Source organism: Ochotona curzoniae, unplaced genomic scaffold (genome assembly GCF_017591425.1).
Source record: "Ochotona curzoniae isolate NIBS_2020 unplaced genomic scaffold, NIBS_Ocur_1.0 contig_2754, whole genome shotgun sequence".
Classification (NCBI taxonomy): domain Eukaryota; kingdom Metazoa; phylum Chordata; class Mammalia; order Lagomorpha; family Ochotonidae; genus Ochotona; species Ochotona curzoniae.
This window is the reverse complement of record NW_024465582.1, coordinates 21,659,714-21,680,073: the sequence shown is the minus strand read 5'-3', so window position 1 is coordinate 21,680,073 and position 20,360 is coordinate 21,659,714. Positions and strand designations below refer to the sequence as shown.

Sequence of the window (20,360 nt, the reverse complement as noted above, 5' to 3'; positions counted from 1 at the left end):
CCCCAATTTGAACTTTATCCAGTAAAACTTTGCAGTTTTCAAACTTAGAACTTACAGAGCTCCTTGACTGTATAAGACTGATTTGTTTGCTTATTTATTTGAAAGAATCACATAGAAAGAAAGAGATCTTTGTTGTGCTAGTTCACTCCCCAGAAGGGTGCAAGGCCAGAGCTGGGCCAGAGCATAGAAGCAAGGAGTTCTGTTTGCATCTGCCACATGGGTGGCAAGGTCTCAAATACTTGGGCAGTCCTCCACTCCTTTTCTCAGGCCTGAGACAGGAAGCTGAATTGTAAGTAGAACAGCTGGGACTCAAACTGGTACCCTGAATGTTGCAGACAATGGCTTTACCTGCTAAATCACAAAGCTGACCTGTGTAGTTCAAAAACAAAACAAAGCCTTTAACTTGTTTTCTCTACATCTTCTAAAGTGATAAGAATATGAACTTCATCAGAAAGGATGGGGAACAGATAACAAATGTTACTGAGCGCGTTCTGGATCGTGTTTTCTTCATGAAGCCCCTTGAATCAGATGTGTGTCATAATTATTTTTCTGAGTGGCTGCAGATGTCTACCTTGCAATTTTGCTGGAGGTTACATTCTGTTTTGGAAAACAAAGTCGCACTCAAAATTCCTGCCATCATTCAGTGGAACACCTTTGAGCAAGCCCTTTTGTCATTGAAGAAACTAAAGAGAGTCCAAGGGTAATTGCCCCTGGCTACCTTTTCCAGTTAGAATCTTGAGAATTATCTCAGGGACCACAGAAATGAACATTAAGCCAAAGTGCAAATACCTTTAAACTGAAATATGAAAAGAACCTGAAAAAATACTTAAAAGGAATAACTTTTCAGGTGAAATTGGTTGTTGTCACAGAACCTATGCCCTTAGCAGTTTAGAAATGCCTAAGAATCTGTGTACCTCCCTGTGGTATCTGAGTGAAAACCTGTGATGATAAAACAGGAGTGCAAATGGCTCATGCAGTAGAATCTTTTTCGTCAAGAAGGTTTTTGATTTTCCTTTTCATTTCTTCAGTGACACAATGGTCATTCATTAATGTGTTATTTAATTCACATTGTTGGGAACTTTCTGTTTTTCTGCCTGTTGTTGATTTTATTTTATGGCTTTTCATTTAAGGAATGTATAGTAACTGTGTGATAGAGACTATCCTATCAGATGTGAAGATACAATCTCTACTTCCAAGTCAAAGACATACTCCTAATGAAACTGTAAAATGTATCTTGACAAAAGGATGTTAGACTTTCTACCATTGTCCTTACCTGCAATGACAGGATATACTTAACTAGTGGAATGATGAACTTATGACTGTTTATGAAGGACTATACTGCTGTAAGAACACAGGAGCAGTCATTGGGGGGTGGGGGGAAGAGGTTTGCGGAGGGGCCTAAGGAAATCCCAGAGCCTGTGGAACTGTATCCTAAAATAATATTTTTAATTCAAAATAAATAAATAATTTTTAAAGAAAAATAAATAACCATAGAAAAAACAAAATAAGAAAATAAGGGATACCAGAGAATGTAATATTTCATTTTCAGCCCAGAAGATGACATTTAAAAACACATTTTGCATGTAATGCTGAAGTCTTCTCTTTCACTATGTGCTTTGACCTGCTGTGTCTGAACTAAATATTGGAACGCCTTGAGAACAAAGAATAATGTGGAACTCCAAAGCGGCAGGCAGGGGAGAGGATGTGATTATTCTGTGAAAAAGAAGGTTGAATCTACTAAGACTTTTAAGCAGTGAATATCTTTTTCTTGAAGGCTTCTCATTTGTAACTCTAAAGATATTGCATAGATTTGGACAGGAATTTGAGACAGCAGAAAGAGGCAAAGAAGTTGAGACCTTGAATATATCAGTGAGTAACTTGAAATAGAAATCAGTGCTTCAGAAACTTTTGCATATTTTGCAACATTGAAAAGAGAATCCTGGGAAGAAAATACACATCATTGAAGCAACCAAAGAAGCAACAGTTGCAGTAGTTGTCAAAATCTCTCTACACATCAACATTTATATATGTATATGTTTATGTATATATATAATAATTCTATCTCATAACCTTGTTTTGTTTTATATAGCTCTTACCATTATTCAAATTATCTTACTTGTGTTAGTACTTTTTAATCTCTTTCTCTATAATTTAGAATCCATGACAATAAAAACTTTGTTTTATGCCTGCAGCAGTTGGAATGACACCTGACTAGCCTTCGACCATAGTACTAAATTTTAGATGGATGGATAATTTCTGAGCCAATTATAAAACGTGAATAGTGTGTTCAGTAGAAATTATGTGGGACCACTTCCATTGCTTCAGTCCAGGAGTTTGTTTCTGCTGATTTTAAGTCTTTCTAGTTTATTACAAAGCATGGCAAGATCCTACATGTGGACCTGCAAATTGATTTTAAAATAAATAGTTTTCCTCCATTATTTAATAGAAGCTTTGGAAATTCCAGTCCATATATAATAGATTTAGGATTGATCTACATATTTTTTTCAACTTTAACTGGATACATAACTCTTATGTAGCATAAAGAAGAAAGAATGGTTGAAAAAGAATGAAGATGTTTCCTTCAGCTACATCCAAACCAGTAACTATAACATCAAATGATTCTCAGATTTAACAGTGTAGTTTGAAGGTCTCTTCTCTCCTGCAAAAAGAAGCTGCCATATGGCCTACATTGTGGTTTTTCCATTTACACAACAACTTAATATGCCTGGTTCATGATGAAATACCAGCTCCCAACTGGGAAATTGAAGCAGTGTTCAACTCCTCTCAGCAAGAAAGCTGCAGTTTGATATATTCTGTAAACTGGATTCTGCCTTAGCCAAGGGGGAAGGATTGGCATAGTTAGAAAACACAGTTGGACTTGTTAAAACAAGCGTTTCCATGCACAGATGCTAAGTCTCTTTGGAGCCATGCTTTGGATCACTTTGCTCCTGATTAGCTATCAAATAAATTTATTTTTGTTTCAGTTTCTTTAGATTTTTACCTTACATAAATTTATTAATGTCATCATTTACCTCTAAGACATTTCAAAAATGATTGGAAAGAGAGGACTTAACAGTGCATTAGTATAATCTCCTCTCTATGCATGCTGTTTTAATCAACCCCAAACAATATCTGTCAAGGTTTATTGGCATCATAAGAATAACTTCACTGTGGCTGAAATCAAGTACTGATCTTTAGATCAACCAGATCTTTGACCTTTAAGTAGATTAGGCAATGTCATTCAGGTTGAGTGCATTAGTAAATTCAAGTTAATATTTTATGAAATAGTTGTAGGGATAAAGGGTTTTGTCTGTACATATATTCATTGCTCAGTTCCAGATCCTTCTTGGATCCCAAAATCATTAGATGCCTAACTTTCATAAATAATGTAAAATATTTGTATATAACCTGTGCATACTTTATAAACATTTTTATCTGCTGTTTGTCCAATATGTGGATGCAACACAGCCTCTGAATGGTGTGTTTGGGTGTGTGTGTTCGCATGCACACGGGTACAACCATGCAACACATATTTGTGTATATGATAAATTCATGAATATTTTAAGCTCATAAATTGGGAATTTTAAATGTTTATTGAAAATGTGATTGTAAACAATGTTATGCATGCATTTTCGATTTTTACAACAAAACAAGCTTATTTTAAATCACGATTTCTACATACCTCTTGAATGTCCTGCATACATTAAAAAGAACTCTCTCTCCTTCATAAAAAGCCACTTTATAGTGTAATGAAGGATATCCTTGACAGCATGGCCACTGTCAGCACAATGACTAATTACATTGAGTACTTGGGTGAATAACCCAGGCCATTCCACCTAAAAATAATACGTGGTGGCACTTAACCATGGAGATATCCAAAAATGGTTTTATAGATTTCAGTGTACTTACAGTCTTCTAAAACGGTTTCATATCAGTAAACATACGATAAAATTTAGCTGGACATCTCAACATTGGAGAACTTTCAAATGTGAGTCTTTCATCATTTCTTTCTTTAATCAAAGTATCTTCATAATACACATTCCCCGGGAACTTTCTGAAAAAAATTTTTATCTGAAAGGCAAGGGGATCAGTACACACACACACACACACACACACACACACACACACACACACAGCCTAACAGAGAACTTCAATACACTCTTAAGCCTTTGAATGTATCCAAAGCTCAGGTAGGGCCAACTAAAGGCAGGAACCAGGGACCTAATTCACCTGTCCATGTTCATCTCAGGAACCCAATTACTTGAGCTATCAGTGCTCCATTAACCTTTTTGAACATATGTACTACAGCTAATCTCAAATGAGAATGTCTTTATATTCTTCATCTGCATCTCCCTTGAAAATTGTTTTCTTTACACACTAAAGAAGAAGCCCTTGCTAAATCAAACATTGCCCCGTAATCATTTGTCTATTGGCTGCTGGTTATTCACGGTAATATAAACATTGTCGTTTTTCAATTTTTTTTTCTGTATCTAAATGCTGTAGACTTTCTTAGAAAAGGTCTTTTTATCTTGATTAATTAAACTGGTAAGCCAGTTACAATTACCTGATACTTGAATGGAAAAGAAAAATAGAGTTTTTGGAAAGCATTTATAATGGTTTAAATAGCTTTTTCTCATTAACAAAGAGATTAGCATTTATTTTAGAATGTTCCAAGCAGATTATCCAAAAAAGATTGTATAATTAAAGCAAATGTCCCAAAGAGTTTAATTATAGTTGCTTTGATAGCTGAAACATAATTTTAAGCTTCTGTTGTAAAGATGATGCAAAAAGTGTGCAAAGACACAAAGCAGCAGCATATACAACACCACGGATCAAGTGTGGTTATGGAGATGTGATCCGAAAGTTATCCTCATCACCACTATTGTCAATTCCTCAGTATTAGATTTCTAGTGTAAGGTATGTAGTAGACGGAGGGTGCTCCAACTAGGCATTTGGTCCTGTGTATTGGAACACAGTGCAGTAGTTAATAATGGGTACGTGGCATTCGAATTAACTTTCTTTTTCTTCACTTTTATTGGACCTTTGAAGTTACGTATCTGTGGTTCATATTCCAATTTATTCAATTTAGGAATTTCTGCTAATGATGATAATGATGGTGCAGAAATAGTAATTAACGGTATACCTTGGTAAATCAGGATTCTGAGACTAGGGTATTTGTTTTACTTGAGCTCAAGGAAAACAAAATCCGTTTCTGTTTTTAGTCAGTACCTTGTAAACAGATTAATTTTGAGGTACATTGTTACAGGTTCCTTGTCCACTGCTCCAAGACAAACTACAAAAAAAATGGTTTTTGAAAAGGGAAATGTTTTATTATTATTTCTATTTCATCAACAAGTAATTGGGAAATAAATCTCAGACTTACGGATAGGGAAGCTGGTGCTTAGAAATGTCAGTCAAATCAAGTCTTAATTGGAGTGGTTTGGAATCAGACCATCCTGGTTTATTCTGATTGTCCATATTGGAGGACCTTCTCACTTCTGAAAGGACTCCGGTCTAGCAAGTTCTAGTGTTGTTCTTACTCCATTTTTTCCGCTAGTTAGATTTTCCTCCTTTTTGCACATTCCTGTGTTGCCTGACAAGTAGTTTTCTGCTCTGGATTCCCTTTGCACGTTCACAGCCATGTGCCAAATATCAAGAATGTAAGAAAATATGTGTATAGATAGAAAGAGTGTTAACACATAAAACAAGGAAACATTCAAAAAGAAAGCACGAAAGTAAATCCCAGATAATGGGCAGTCAAGTATCAATGTGAACATAATTTACTGTGGCATAGTATTATAATGAATTACATAATATCTTTATCTTAGATTTATTTTTAATTAATTTAAATGATATAAGTCTGGTTACAAAATCTGTATACCGACCCCTGGGAAGATGGAGTATTTGTCTATAACACCCCTGGTTCTTGGTCCACTGCTGTGGCACACCTGTTTATATTTTTGTATACCGTGGCAGCATCACATGTCAGGGTGCTGGTTCGAATCCCAGCTGCCCTGCTTCTATATTCCTGCTAATGTGCCTTGGAAAGCAGCAGGTGAAGCCCTGTAATCTGTGTGGGAGACTTGGATAGAGTTTAGACTCTGCAGCTTTGACCAGGGTGACCATGACCATCATGGCCATTTGGGGAGTGGTTCAGTAGGTGAAAGATACCTCTCACTCTTTCTTTCTCACTCTACCTTTAAAATATATACTTGAACAAATAAGTGTAAACTCTTTAGGAAGCAAAGATCTCATGTCTACATGTTCATTTCGAAACTAACCTTTTCCTCAAACTTAATTCATTATGAATACTATGTTGTAGGCAAAATCCAAGCGTTATAAAAAATATTTTACTGATCACTGTCATTCTCTAAATACCTATACATTTTACCCCTCTCGATTAATATGCATTACTAACCAAACCGACTAATTAATGAGCTGAGGTATTTCTTTTCATTAATACATTCTTGAACCCAGACACAGCATTTTTACATTTAGAGCTTCAGTTTTATTTTGATAATTGTAATAATTACCTTCCCTGTGTTCATTGCTTTTGCACAGAACAGTGGTTTTATAGTGGCAAAATATCACTGGATATGTACCATTGTTAAAAGTCCTGTGTAAGTATAGGTATTTTACTGGTTGAGGGATGGTTATGCTAGTATTTCCTAATTATTTGCCTGCTAAATTGTTGTTCTTTTGCACAAAGGCATTTCCAGTTGGACTCTGTACTGATACCTTGGACTATTTCACACAAAATGAAGAAGATATTAATTTTCTATTCCCTTCAAGGATGCTACAAAGCTATTACTATTTTAGCTTTAAAGAACTCATTATAATCTATCATGAGAAAGATAAAAGATAAATTGGCTCGTTTGAATTACTAGACCTAAACAGCACTTGCACGCAGATGTGTGTGAATCAAGCATTTCAGTTTGTATAGCAGAGACAAGCTCAGATTAACTTAGGCAATGTGGAGTTTATTATAGGGGACTGTAGGAAGAAAGGAGCAAGGAACGGTCTCGAGAGTGTAGGAGAAAGATTGGATCTCTAGAAACATGCCCTTTAGGAAACTAGAGTGTTTCCCAAGAACCATTTTAAGGAGATATCAATCCCATAATTCACACGTTATGGCTTTTCTAGCTGCTCATTCCCCAGAAGAGGCAATTAGACCTGTATCAAACCCACAATAAAATATATAGAATCAATGTGGGGAAAGTCTTCAGTCAGCCAATCATACATGCTGCTTTCCAAGTTATGGATGATGATAGTTAGAGTATGCATTACCTGGCTAAGCAAATTAGCACAGATTTACTGAGTCATGTGATAAAAGTTTGTGAACTTGTGTGCACTTGCACAGACACACACGTGCGCACATACACACACAATTACTTATTTTTAGAAAGAAGCAATTTGCTTAATGTCAGCAAGAGTTTAATGAAATGGTATTTTCTGTGGATGCTGTTTTAAATTTTTTTTCCAAAATAACTTTTAACTCACTGGACAGCTTCTAGTATTAACTTTTATGTGTGTGTTCAAAATCCTTGAATGCCTCATCATCTTTCTGGTTCTGTTGAAACTTCATTATATTGATTCTTAGCAGAGATTAATTTTTTTCTAGCAAATCCCCTTTACCTTATACCAAAAATTAGCATCACACATTCTTTGCACAGGTGGATATCTGGTAAAGCAATAAGCATGTAGCTAGAGATGTCCCCATACCAGTTTGGGGTCCCTGGGCTTAATTCCAGACTGCTCCTGATCCAGCTTCCAAATCACATTTTCCCTAGGAGAACAGGAGATGACTCAAGTTTGAAACCCTGTCGCCTACATGGGAAACCAAAGCTGAGTTCCTTCTCCTGCCTTCAGCCTGGCCCAAACCCACCTATTGCAGGCATTTGGGAAGTGAATCATCAGGTAGAACATGAGTTCCACACAGACACACATTACAAAAAAATGCAAAGCAAAAATAAAATTTTTTCATTACCAATTGGTTTATCTTATAAACCAATTATGAGTAATTATTAGTATGTCTCAATAAGAAAACTTGAAACAGAGAGGTTGACTGCCATTCCTGTGTATGTCAAGGTATGTGGATTGTGAGAACTCCCCACCGTGTTCTGTACAATGTCACACACAGATTGCCTCCTCAGGAGCCCAGCAGTGGCAGTGTAGGTCAAGTTTCAGCCTCTCATAGTTGGAGGACTCGTTTCTGCATAACTGACCTCGTAGCATGCTGGGACTGTCCATGACCCTTTCTCCTTCCACTCACTTTACTTTCCCTGTGCTCATTATTCCTTTTGATCCTGTTGTGCTCCATTCTCTTTCTCTGGTCTTCACCAATTCCATACTCTGCCTTCAAAAAGCCTAACCACTGCCCTTCATGTCACCTAAGAAACATAAAGCTGTACTATGATGAATGATGTATTGTCTGGATCTCTGTAATTTAGAAACATATGCTTTGTAATTATTCCTAAGTTTTTAAAAACTATAATGCTGGAATCTGAAGTTCCATGTCAATTCTTTTGGATAAGATCAATATCATACACTATTTTGTATTCCCCATGGTTTCTGTCAAGGTACCAGTAAAGGGACAGTCATCGTTGATTTGAATTCAGGCTATCCTTTGTTTCTATTCATTTTTCCTACTTTTTAGAAATTTCTCCTAAACATGGAACCTTATTTGTTTTAGAAATTTAAGTGTGTTTTTTTTCAATTCTTTTTCATGACATTGTTCCATAAGCACAGGGATTCCCCTTTCCACCACTCTCATTCCCCCGGAAAGTTTCCCCCCATATTGTTATAATAGTATATTCCTTCAAGAACAATCACAAGTCCAACATTCTGCTATTTAAGTGTATCATGACATTACAAGTATAGACAATGATTAAAAAAATCTAGTATCCTATTGTCAAGATTTAACAGCTTCATTGGGAGTCCTTTTATGTGAGAGTAGAAATGCATAGTGCAATGTATCTTCACTTCCTGTCCATATTGAAATGTCATAAACATTGCACTAAAGAATTTGGTCAAAATGAGGTGATATTAACTTACAATAGAGCAATTAAGATAGTATACATGCAAATCTTATTTATGTGTGCTTGTAATGGATCTGTGGTTGTGTGAGTGCGAATCAAAAAAACAGCTGGGAATTGGGGAAAATAGTGTGTGAACAACTTATTTTTGCTATAACAGACTTGCTTCATAAATATCTAATGAATGTATTAACTACTGAGACTATGGTATCTTCCCTTGTTTTTTTTTTCCATGTGGTCTAAGCTATCAACACACCCAGAAAACAGAGCTGTCATGATATCACTTCGAAAAACACATGTCAGGTTTCTAAAATCTGAAATCACTTGATGAATTTTTTAAAACTGTTTGCTTTTTAAAGGCATTTATAATTCAAGGTGTTTGATTAACTTTTAAACAGTTGAGTGTTGACGGATTTCATATCAAAAGGAAAAGTTCAGAGTGTTCTAAAGGTTTCTTAAAGCTGGATACAATCAGGAAAACTGTGGTCTTAGCCTTCTTATGTTTGATAATTCTATGTGCTTTTGTCTCAATCACATACCAGATCCTTGTTCGTCTCTGTGGGAGGGCACTGAAAAAGTTCAAGGGTGAAGTGTTTAGATTTTTCTATGAATGATGGAGGAATCGCCTCTCAGCTAAATCTGAGGGCAGTGAGGCATGTGACAATTTATTCCTACCTTGACTTGATGAGATTTTGGTTCGCGGTTGGCAGCTGGATGCACTGCCCAGCTGGCTTCAGTGGTGTGGGTCCCTTTTGCATTTATTTCCGTGTTGGTTATTTTGACAATAATTTTTCAATATTGCCAATTTTAAAAATCAAGACCTATATTTCATTATAGGTGAAATAAAAATTGTTATTATATTTAGCGATCATGTATGAAAATTCAGATTTGCAAAGGTTTAATGTGTTTTTTGGAATGTAGATTTCCAAAACAACCTTCCCTAAATGACATTTAGCTAGAAAGCACCTGTGTGCATTTGGAATAGAATTTCCTTATTCTGATCTTGATGGAAAGATACAAGTGTATTACGGCATGCCTTTAAAGCATCCATGTGAACCTGGTCCACTTTTATTTCACGAGAGGAGTTTTTTAATTTATTTATTTTACTATTTTATGATGCAGTTCAATAGGCTCTGGGATTTCCCTTTCCACTTCCACAAATCCTTCTTCCCCCACATTGATTTCCCCCTAGATTATTAGTACAATAGTATAGCCTTTTATAAACAGTCTGAACTCCATCATTCTACTATTTAAGTGTATCCTGACATTGTAGTATGGGCAATGGCAGAGAGTCCTTCATGCAAAATACACAATCAGTAGCCCTTTCAGTACTGTTTTTGCTACATCTCATCGGTATTGCTATTTTTGCTTTTATTTTCCTTTCTACAAAAAGATTTTTCTTATTAATTTCTTCACTAACTCATAGTTCATACAGTAGTATCATGAGCTTCAGTGAGAGGAGTTTCTCAGTCAATGGTTGGACTCACTTCATTTCATCTCTATTATCCCATCAGCATTGAACCTTCTAGAACCCACCGAAGTTGCTGTGGCATTATAACCTGTTTCTGACCTCAACTCCACTGTGAATTTTTTCTTTACTTTTTGTGCATCTTTTTTTGTTTTCATTTTAATGTGACAGTATTAGAGATTTCAGGGAAGATAAATATTTCTTTTTGAACCAACAACTTCAGTTGTTGAAAACACTATTATTGTAATATTTAGTATTGAAAATTAGGAGGAATTTCTTAGTAAGACAGAAAATACTGCTGATGCGGTTTCTCGCATCAAGAAATGTGTAGTTGGAAGAGAGCTAAAATTTGCGAACAAATATTTCTTGTTTTTATAGAGATTTGCTTGCTGACTAAAGGACGTCGCACAGCCAGTGTCCGAGCGGATACGTATTGCCGTCTCTACTCTCTTTCGGTGGATAATTTCAATGAGGTCCTGGAGGAGTACCCTATGATGAGAAGAGCTTTCGAGACCGTTGCTATTGACCGACTAGACCGAATAGGTACTGTTTACCGTGTTCCTCATGTACAAGTCGCTTGCAATACGGATAAATAATGGGAGTTTATAATCATAAGCTCATACATTGCTTTCAGTTTGCCTAAAAATTAGTACTTAGTTGTAGTTGTAGCCATTTTTCCTTAAAATGTCTCTGGCCCCATGTATGTCTTTTAAGATTTTGGCTTCACGTGTTCAAGTCATTTTTATTAGACACACAATCTGATTTCCCGAGAGATACCAAAACAGTTTGAATCTCAGGTAAAAGGCAATAACACCATTTCTAGGTAATTTCTAGACTTAGCATATAATTTCAGATAACATATCATGAGTCTGCATGACAAACTAATTTTTATCACAAGGGTGTTGTTTTTTCTATGAGTCAGTATTTGATTGTTAAATAAAGAATTGGAAATTGGTTTATTTTAAATTGCCCCTGTCGATTAAATTCAGTTCAATAAGCAGAAACTTATTGAAAAGTTTGTAATACAGACTCAAGAGGAGAAAAAAAAAGGCCTTGGTAGAAGTCCTTACGTAGATTCTTTACTCTGCAAACATAGAAAGTATTTTAAAGGGCATCACTTGAAATCATATACTATAGACTTCACGGTAGTTTAAAGATCTGCAGAATTGCTATAGTGCAGTTAGATCTGATTGCACTGCTATTAACATCCCTAGATATGCTGGCACATTCTTATACGCCATAAGGTAGTATGGTTTCGTTTTCCACACCTCAGCCCTCTTCACTCACCCTACCATACTCTGTCCGCCCTCTTTCTCAGCTGAACTCTCCCCGGTCTTTGTATTTCCTTTGGATGTCACTCTCCCTGCTGAAGTCATCGCTAACACTCCCCCAGCCCAGAGAAGGTGCCTGTGCTGGAGACGTCCCACTTAACCGCAGAGCTTTCTCCTTGGCAGCACTTGCTTTTATTTTTGTAATTGCTCTAGAAATCATGTCTAACTCACCATTGCATTCACAGTTCTCAGTACAAAATGAGTAATTTTTGAAGAAAGGAGGGAAGGGAGGGAAAAAATAACTGAACTCAAAGGAGGTAGGGCTGGGATCTGTTAGAATGGAACAAAGAGGAACTATTCTGATTGAAGGTAAGAACTTTAGACCAATGCATGCTATGTCAGTGTTTTTTTTTTTCATGCACTTCGCATTTTTCTCTGTATATAAGAAAATTAGACATAGCAGTAGGCTTGGGTGTTACCAATAGAGATAAGTATATACTGAGCGTTTTAGGATTTAACATCTAAGACAATAGTGTCCATAGGAAATTTGGTACTCAGGTACTGTAGAAAGTATACTTATCTGAAAATATCTTTGTTCTTTCTCATGTAGGAATACATTTTTCAGGGTAAGAGAACTAATTTCTGAATATTTAAATTGTTCCAAAAGAGTTAAACATTTTTAGCAAGTTTTACAAACAGGAAGTTTCAACAAAGAATATCTGTTCATTTTACACAGTTTGGTTTTCATCTGCCTTGTTGTGGCTAATCGCTTTATCAGAAAGTTTGCAGCAAATAACTTACGGTCAATATGCCTACTAGTAAGCACCAACTGTTTGCATTTTTGATCTTTGAAATCATAGCAGCACACTAAGACATATTATTTCCCCCAAGATATTTCATGCTTAGATTATTAAACTTTGATCATTTATAGAAGCATAAACAGAAATTATCTTCCTTAGTTATATGGGCATTTCTAATAAATATAGTTAGTTCAGGAAATGTGCTAAATATGTATTAATATTTATTACTAATATTGGAGTTTTATCTGTGAAAAATAAAAGTTTGTCAGATAAAATGATTGCTTTTCAAAGCAGTCAAGGAGATAACATGCATTTCTATTTCAAAAATACATTTTATTGCCTTAAATTTGATTATTTAGAGATTTGACAAATTGATTCACTGCTTTTCCGTTATTATCCTAACCAACTTGATTCTCCTTGTATTCTGCCGGTAAATGGCTGGCTGTTGACTACGGAGAGCTAACGGCCTGTCGTAGTGTATGCCTTGGCTTCAGTAAGAGAAATGGGCATACTGTGCTTCTCAGGCCGGCTGCAAAATCTGGATTGCATGTCTGGTTATTCAGCTTTAGTTGGTGTAAGTGGGCATTAGTATCTCTAAAGTCACACTGATGAGGCCAGTGTGTTCTCATGACCAGTATAAGCCGTTGCCTATGGTGCTGGCATCCCACAGAGGTGTCAGTTTGTGCTCTAGCTGCTCCTCTCCAAGTCCAACTTCCTGCCAGTGCACCTGGAAACGCAGCACATGACCCACATACCCATCTACATGGGGTATGTGGTACAGCCGGAAGTTCCTGGCACCTGGCTTTAGCCTGGCCCATACCTGGTTATTGTAGGTATTTGGAGACTGAACCAACAGGTAGAAGAGCTTGCTTTCTCCTTGTCTTTCTCTCTATAACTTATCCTTTAAAGTAAATGAGTAGATCTTAAAAACAAACAAAAAATAATAAAGTTCTAGTCATTAGAAAAGCCTGTGGCTAGAATTCAGAACCACTGGCAGGGATGCAGCATTTAATTCAGCAAAGCAGGGTTTTGTTTTTCATAAAGAGTTTCTTTTTTCTTAAGAAAAATTTTATATATTTACTTGAATGGCAGAGTGATAGAAAAAGAACGAAAGAGGGAGAGACTGAGAATGTCCACAATGGCCCCGTGGCATCAGTCCAAAGCCAGAATCCAGGAATTCCATCCAGGCTTGCCACATGGATGGCAGGAACCCAAGCACCTGGGCCGTTATCTGCTCCCTCCCAGGGGCCTTCGCCTGGTTAGAAACACAGAGTAGCTGGAACTCACACCCACCTCTCTTAGGATATGGACATGTCAAGGGATGGAACGGTCCACTGCTTCACTCCAAGAGACAGATTTCTCTTAACAGGTCGAGCAGATGCAGTAGATCTGTCTCCGCAGCGAGGATGTGTACTCAGATTTCTCTTTTTCTCTTTTCTGCCCTATAAACTTATTGGTCATATGTTTTTCCTAAAGCTTTCCTTATCCCCAGCTCCTTTTCAGTAAATTGTATCCCAGACATACCTGTGGCATAGGGGTGCATATTAAATCATATACTCCTTATGTAGGTCAAGTGATAGCTAACCTAGTCTTTGTTGCCCTACCTTGAAAAAGGAACTTTAAATTCAAATCTTGATTCTAGGCCTATCTTATGTGAAAGTCCTTATGTCACAGCAGGATTGCCATATTACAGCCTTTTTGACTTGCACTGGGCAGAAGGTAAGTTACCAGTTGCTTGCAGAAAACAGGAGAGGTACATGCCACTCTGCTAATCAGTGGAGGTGAGTCCTTGGCCATTGGCTGGCTTTCTTCCATGACAAGCTGACTTGCTTCTCTCTGCAGGAGCCGCTCTCGCCGGTGTAGTTATCAGTCCTATGTAAGCTTTCAAAGTGCCTATCTTTCTTTTGCTGACAGGAAAGAAAAACTCCATTCTTCTGCAAAAGTTCCAGAAGGATCTGAACACTGGTGTTTTTAACAACCAGGAGAATGAGATCCTGAAGCAGATTGTGAAACATGACAGGGAGATGGTGCAGGCAATTGCTCCAATCAGTTATCCTCAAATGACAGCCCTGAATTCCACATCCTCAGCTGCTACCCCAACCTCACGCATGAGGACACAGTCTCCACCGGTGTACACAGCGACCAGCCTATCTCACAGCAACCTGCACTCCCCCAGCCCCAGCACACAGACCCCCCAGCCTTCTGCCATCCTCTCACCCTGCTCCTACACCACCGCGGTCTGCAGCCCTCCGGTCCAGAGCCCTCTGGCCACTCGAACTTTCCACTATGCCTCCCCCACTGCCTCCCAGTTGTCACTCATGCCTCAGCAGCAGCAGCAACAGCAGCTCCAACAGTCCCAGGTACCGCAGACTCAGCAGCAGCAGCAACAGCAGCCCCAACAGCCACAGACACCAAGCAGTTCCACGCCGAAAAACGAAGTGCACAGGAGTACGCAGGCGCTTCATAACACCAGCCTGACCCGAGAAGTCAGGCCCCTCTCGGCCTCGCAGCCCTCGCTGCCCCATGAGGTTTCCACTCTGATTTCCAGACCTCATCCCACTGTGGGCGAGTCCTTAGCCTCCATTCCTCAGCCGGTGACAGCTGTCCACAGCGCGGGCCTGCAGGCGGCCAGCAGGAGCACTGTCCCTCAAAGAGTCACCCTCTTCCGACAGATGTCATCGGGAGCCATTCCGCCCAATCGAGGGGTCCCTCCTGCACCCCCTCCACCAGCTGCCCCTCTGCAGAGAGAGTCTTCCTCAGTCTTAAACACAGACCCTGAGGCAGAAAAGCCACGATTTGCTTCAAATTTATGATCCCTGCTGATTGTTGAAGCAGAAAGAAATACTCCAATAAACTGAGACTCTCAGCTTTTATTTTATTCGATCTCCTGATAGATCCCTATAACTATGAAGAGATATTTTAGACAGCTCTGTCCTACATGCAAATGTAAAAATATATATATGCTATATACTATTAAATAGATATCTAAAATCCCAAGAGAAATGCAAAAGACCTGTTTAGCATTCAGTGTTATATGTCTTCTTTTCTTTAAAACATTAAAGGATTTAAACCGTTGTTGTAAGATTATTTATTTTTAACCTACTTTTACTTTATTCCTTTGATACATGTATTTATCTATTTTATGAAGAGTTCTTGGATTCAGTGGAGACAAAACTCTAATTTTAAAAAGGTTCCTCAATGGAGCTACTGAACAGCACCAATTATAACTTCCTCATTTGCTGTGAATTGGCCTCAAAATCGCTAATCATTCATTATGGAGGGTTAACTAGCAAAACTCATTTTATAGATCTAATATTTTGGTGCTTTCAATTTTAAATTCGGTTAGGAACACACTGCATATTTAGCCCCTATAGGAAACTGGCATTGCCCCAATTAAGAAAATCTCTGACCATGTGCATCCATTTTTGAGAAAACTGAGGGGATATTTGTCTTTGGGTGTTATTGGACCTTTACCCAGATTCAATCAATGTTAGTTGTAAATAACTTTTTCAACCCAAGTAAGACTAGCTCTTCTGTGTTGTATGAAAATAAAACTCATTGTTGAAGAATTTTAGTTTTATTGCTTCACTTCAAAACTTAGAGTTTTAAATTTTATGAAACCTGTGACAATTACTCAATTGTATTGCAATAGTTTGAAATCTATAACATTATTTTAATCTGCAATATTTTATGCAAAATTGTATGCTTGAATCTACAAATTGCTTGTATTACACCAAAAACCATTACTTTTCTTCCTTCTTGCCATAACCAAGCATCTGAAAATAGTACCTGCATGCTTTGGAGGAAAAATAGGTTCAAATCAGTCATTGTAAGGAAAGGCTTACAGTATTTCTTGTTTATAGAGAAGTATAACAAGTCATTAACCGAAAATTAATTAATTAATTAAAATTCTTACAAGGCTGACTTGGCTCTCTGACTTAAGTCTAGAAGTGAGGTCTCACTTTTGTTCAATATTATCATTTAAATGATTATTTGTAAACCACAGCTTGATTTGAAGTTGTGTGTTCTGTGTCTTCACTGTAGTTTGTAGCATACTATGGTGTTAATTTAACGAAATAAATAAATTATGACATCATGTCTGTTTGGGCAACACACATTTTGCTCTCTGTATATTGTAGCTAAATGGTTAGTAATCTTAAGGCATGTGGTGACCAACATAGACCTTAGTTAGGGGGTTTGTTATTTTAAATGTGCTGAAAATTATATGGACGCCGTGACAGAGAGAAGGGATAAGCTGAGTGTCTGTGAGCTTCGTTTGTTCATTTGCGTACCTCTTTCTGTGAACTGAGTGTCGTCTTCTCAGAGAACCCCTCAGTAATCATCGGTGCCTGATGCATCACACAAATGTGCTGGATGACTGAACGAACACGACTGGGAGATTCTTAGCGCCTGGCTTCTGTACATATCCCAGCTTGGGGGATTGACCTAAAGTGGAGACCTTCAGTGTCTTGACGCTGGCAACACGTTTATGAAGGACTTAACAAAGATCGCACAGTGTGTGGGGCAGGGCCTCCCAACAGACCCAAGGATCAGAAACACAAACAAAAGTGAAAACTTTAATATGGATCTATGCTGCCTGTTATGCCTTTTATGGATTTAATACCTATAATACCAAAATAAATTGTTATATTTAATTTCTAACAGATCCCAACTTGTTTGGAGGTAGGCAACAATGCTTGTCAATGTGAAGTTATCATTAACACGCTGATGAATTGTGGTAACAGGTCAGGATTGTGCGAGAACCTATGGGAAAGCTGCAAGACCATATACATATCAGTACAAACTTCTTTATTTTATTAAAATATGAAAATCAACTGCAATTTATTATGATCATGTATTGGTCCTTTAAATTACTAAAGGTTTACATTTGATAGGATTAATGGGTTTGGTAGTGAAATATTTTTATATATATATAAATTTTGTTTTTTTTATTTTGAGCACTATTGGGAAACATAAGTAAAATCCAAGTGCATGGTCTTTCAGTGCAATCATACAATTTTTATTCACTTTATAATAGAATGGACAAAAAAAACTAAGGTTTATACATTAACCTAATAAACTGGTACAGGGTAAATTATATACATATATGTATGAATGTGTATATACTTAGATTAAGAAAAAAATTGGCTCTCACTCCTGTAATATAAAGGTCCATTGCTAGCTGAAAAGTTACTGTCTCTTTTTTCTGTAAATAGTCAAACCCTTAAGTATGAATTTTAATCTGTACAGAAAGAAATGTATTATTAAAAAGATTGTTCTTTCTGCTGCTGGAAAGAAAATGAAAAAGCTGACTCTTGCACTAACTGTTATGATCAGGGAGGAGTTAGAGTATTTCTTTTGTCTTTGCTCAAAGCCATACATATATAAATATATATAAAGATTATTAATAAATTCAGCAGAAAATAAACTAATCATGAATATTTATTTTTTCAGTATACTCTAAGCAAATGTTTATTTTATTAATGAGTACAGGTTTGCCTCTGTCTTTCTCCATATTTTAACATTTCCAAGAAGGCTTCAGCTCAAGAGTCATTATAAAATTAAACATAAATATGCTATATAACTGTTGAGATAGAGAGGAATACATAAAGAATGGGGATTTTCCACCCATTCCTTTGTTTCATCTCCTTTGTGGTAACATTGAGTATATTTTATTGTTTGCTCTGTACTTCCAAAATTAGCAGTTATCTTATTTGCAAACAATTGCTTGGATGTGGTTGGAATAGTGACAAGAAATAATTTTGTCACACTGGGATATACATAGGCTATACGTAGCCCACACTATGGGCTGTACATGGGCTTTCAAGATAATAGAACTCCTCATACAAGTGGATTTTAAGTCTGTCATGGAAACCTTAGATGGAACTTATCACAATGATGATTGTTGGTGAAGCATTTCTAACACAATGGATTCTACTCACTAAAAGTCTATTCTATCTCCAAGTCTAGGTGACTTTTCTATAAATTAATGACTCCTACATGAATTCTGTTCCACTCTTTAAATAGTCATTACTTTGTACCCAGACATGGTAGCCTAGCAGCTAAAGCCCTCACCTTACACGTGCCAGGATCACCTATGGACAATGGTTCATGTCCCGGCAGCCTCGCTTCCCATCCAGCTTCCTGCTTGTGGCCTGTAATAGCAGTCAAGGACGGCTCAAAGCCTTTGGATCCTGCACCCACATGGGAGACCTGAAGGAGGCTCCGGGCTCCTGGCTTTGGATCAGTGCAGCACCAGCAGTTGCGGTCAGTTGGGAAGTGAATCAACAGACGGAAGATCTTCCTCTCTGTCTCTCCTCCTCTCTATACATAATTGACTTTACAACAAAATCAAATAATTTTTAAATGGTTATTTTGTTTACAGACATAAATAAGCATACTCTTTTCTGTACACTGCAAAGTATACAGTTAAAGTTATGTTTAAAATTCCTATGGGAAGTGGGTGATTTAAAGAGAATTAAAGTTGCACTTTTTTAAAACCTGAAATTATTTACATTGCAAAATGTAGGCATCCTCTGTTATGTTTTAGGAATATTTTAAAAATCTCCATACCTTATTTATGGACTTATGTTTTTGTATTTACCAATTACATTGTTATGGAACTCAGTTTCAACATTTAATTAAGCTACTTGGACAAGATTCCTTTCTTTTTATAAAAATTATTTGTATGGGAATGGCAGATGAAACTTATGAAGAGAAGGAGAGGCAGGAAAATGTTCTATCTGCTGGCTCATTTCTGAAATGGCCGCAATGGCCGGAACTGAGCCAATATGGAGCCATGAACCAGGAGTTTTTTCCAGGCCTCCTATGCAGGTACAGGGTCCCCAAACTTTGGGCTATCCTCTGCTGTTTTCTCAGGCCACTGGCATGGCAGGGAGCTGAATGGGAAGTGGAACAGCCAGAACACGAGCTAACACCCGTTTGGTATCCTGATGCATGCAAGATGAGGATTTAGAAACTGAGCCATTGCAACGTGTCTCTAAACAAAATTTCCTTCCTTTAATTTCCATGTTAATTTTAGAACATATGTCACAAACCCAAATGCAGTCATTTTGTTTATATACACTATGTCTACCAACTTTTCATTACATGTTCTACTAACATTATAAAGTTATTAATGTATGGGATTATCATTGTGACATAGCTGGTAAAAATTGCAGCCTGCAACAGTGGAATACCATATGATCACTGGTTTGAGCCCCGGCTGTCTCTCACTTGAAATCAGCTATTTGAAAATGTGTCTTGGAAAGCAGCAGAGGATGGCCCAACTGTTTCAACCCTTTGCCCAAGTGGGAGACACAGAGGAAGTTATTGGTTTCTGGCTTTTGCTGACCCAGCCCAAGCCGTTGCAGCCATTTATGAATAGAAGATCCTCTCTCTCTCTCTCTCTCTCTCTCTCTCTCTCTCTATCTTCTCCTCTCACCTCTCTTTAAAAAGTTACTCATGCAGCACCACATAAAAGACTCATAGTCCTTCTAGTATAATTGAATGCTAAGCTGATTGAAGACTTGAAAAGAAGGGTCGAAATTTTTAGAACGTTTCGCTGCATATACCAAGTTCTCGTTCAGTTATATAACCTTATCCAGTATGTCCTTTTTGCACAGATTTTTTTTCCCTAGGGAAATGCTGTTATGTTCTGGGCTAACTACGACTGCTACTAACATTCAAATACAATGACTTTCTAAAGCATTTAAAATACTTTCCTTAACAAATGGCGTCACCTTTGTTTATAATAGAAAAACTATGCAATGGATCTTGCGAAGAG

The 20,360-nt window shown here is 37.3% G+C and overlaps 1 protein-coding gene across 1 annotated transcript in view; it reads left to right on the top strand.

Moving 5' to 3' along the window:
• The window catches only part of HCN1 (hyperpolarization activated cyclic nucleotide gated potassium channel 1), a 241,984-nt gene extending 223,722 nt beyond the window's left edge, over positions 1 to 18,262 (top strand). Inside the window, exons 7-8 of the mRNA XM_040977681.1 lie at positions 10,882 to 11,046; positions 14,489 to 18,262. Of these exons, the coding sequence (XP_040833615.1) occupies positions 10,882 to 11,046; positions 14,489 to 15,387 (1,064 nt within the window). The 3' untranslated portion in view covers positions 15,388 to 18,262. The remainder of the gene's footprint in view (positions 1 to 10,881; positions 11,047 to 14,488) is intronic.
• Positions 18,263 to 20,360: the final 2,098 nt, after the last annotated feature.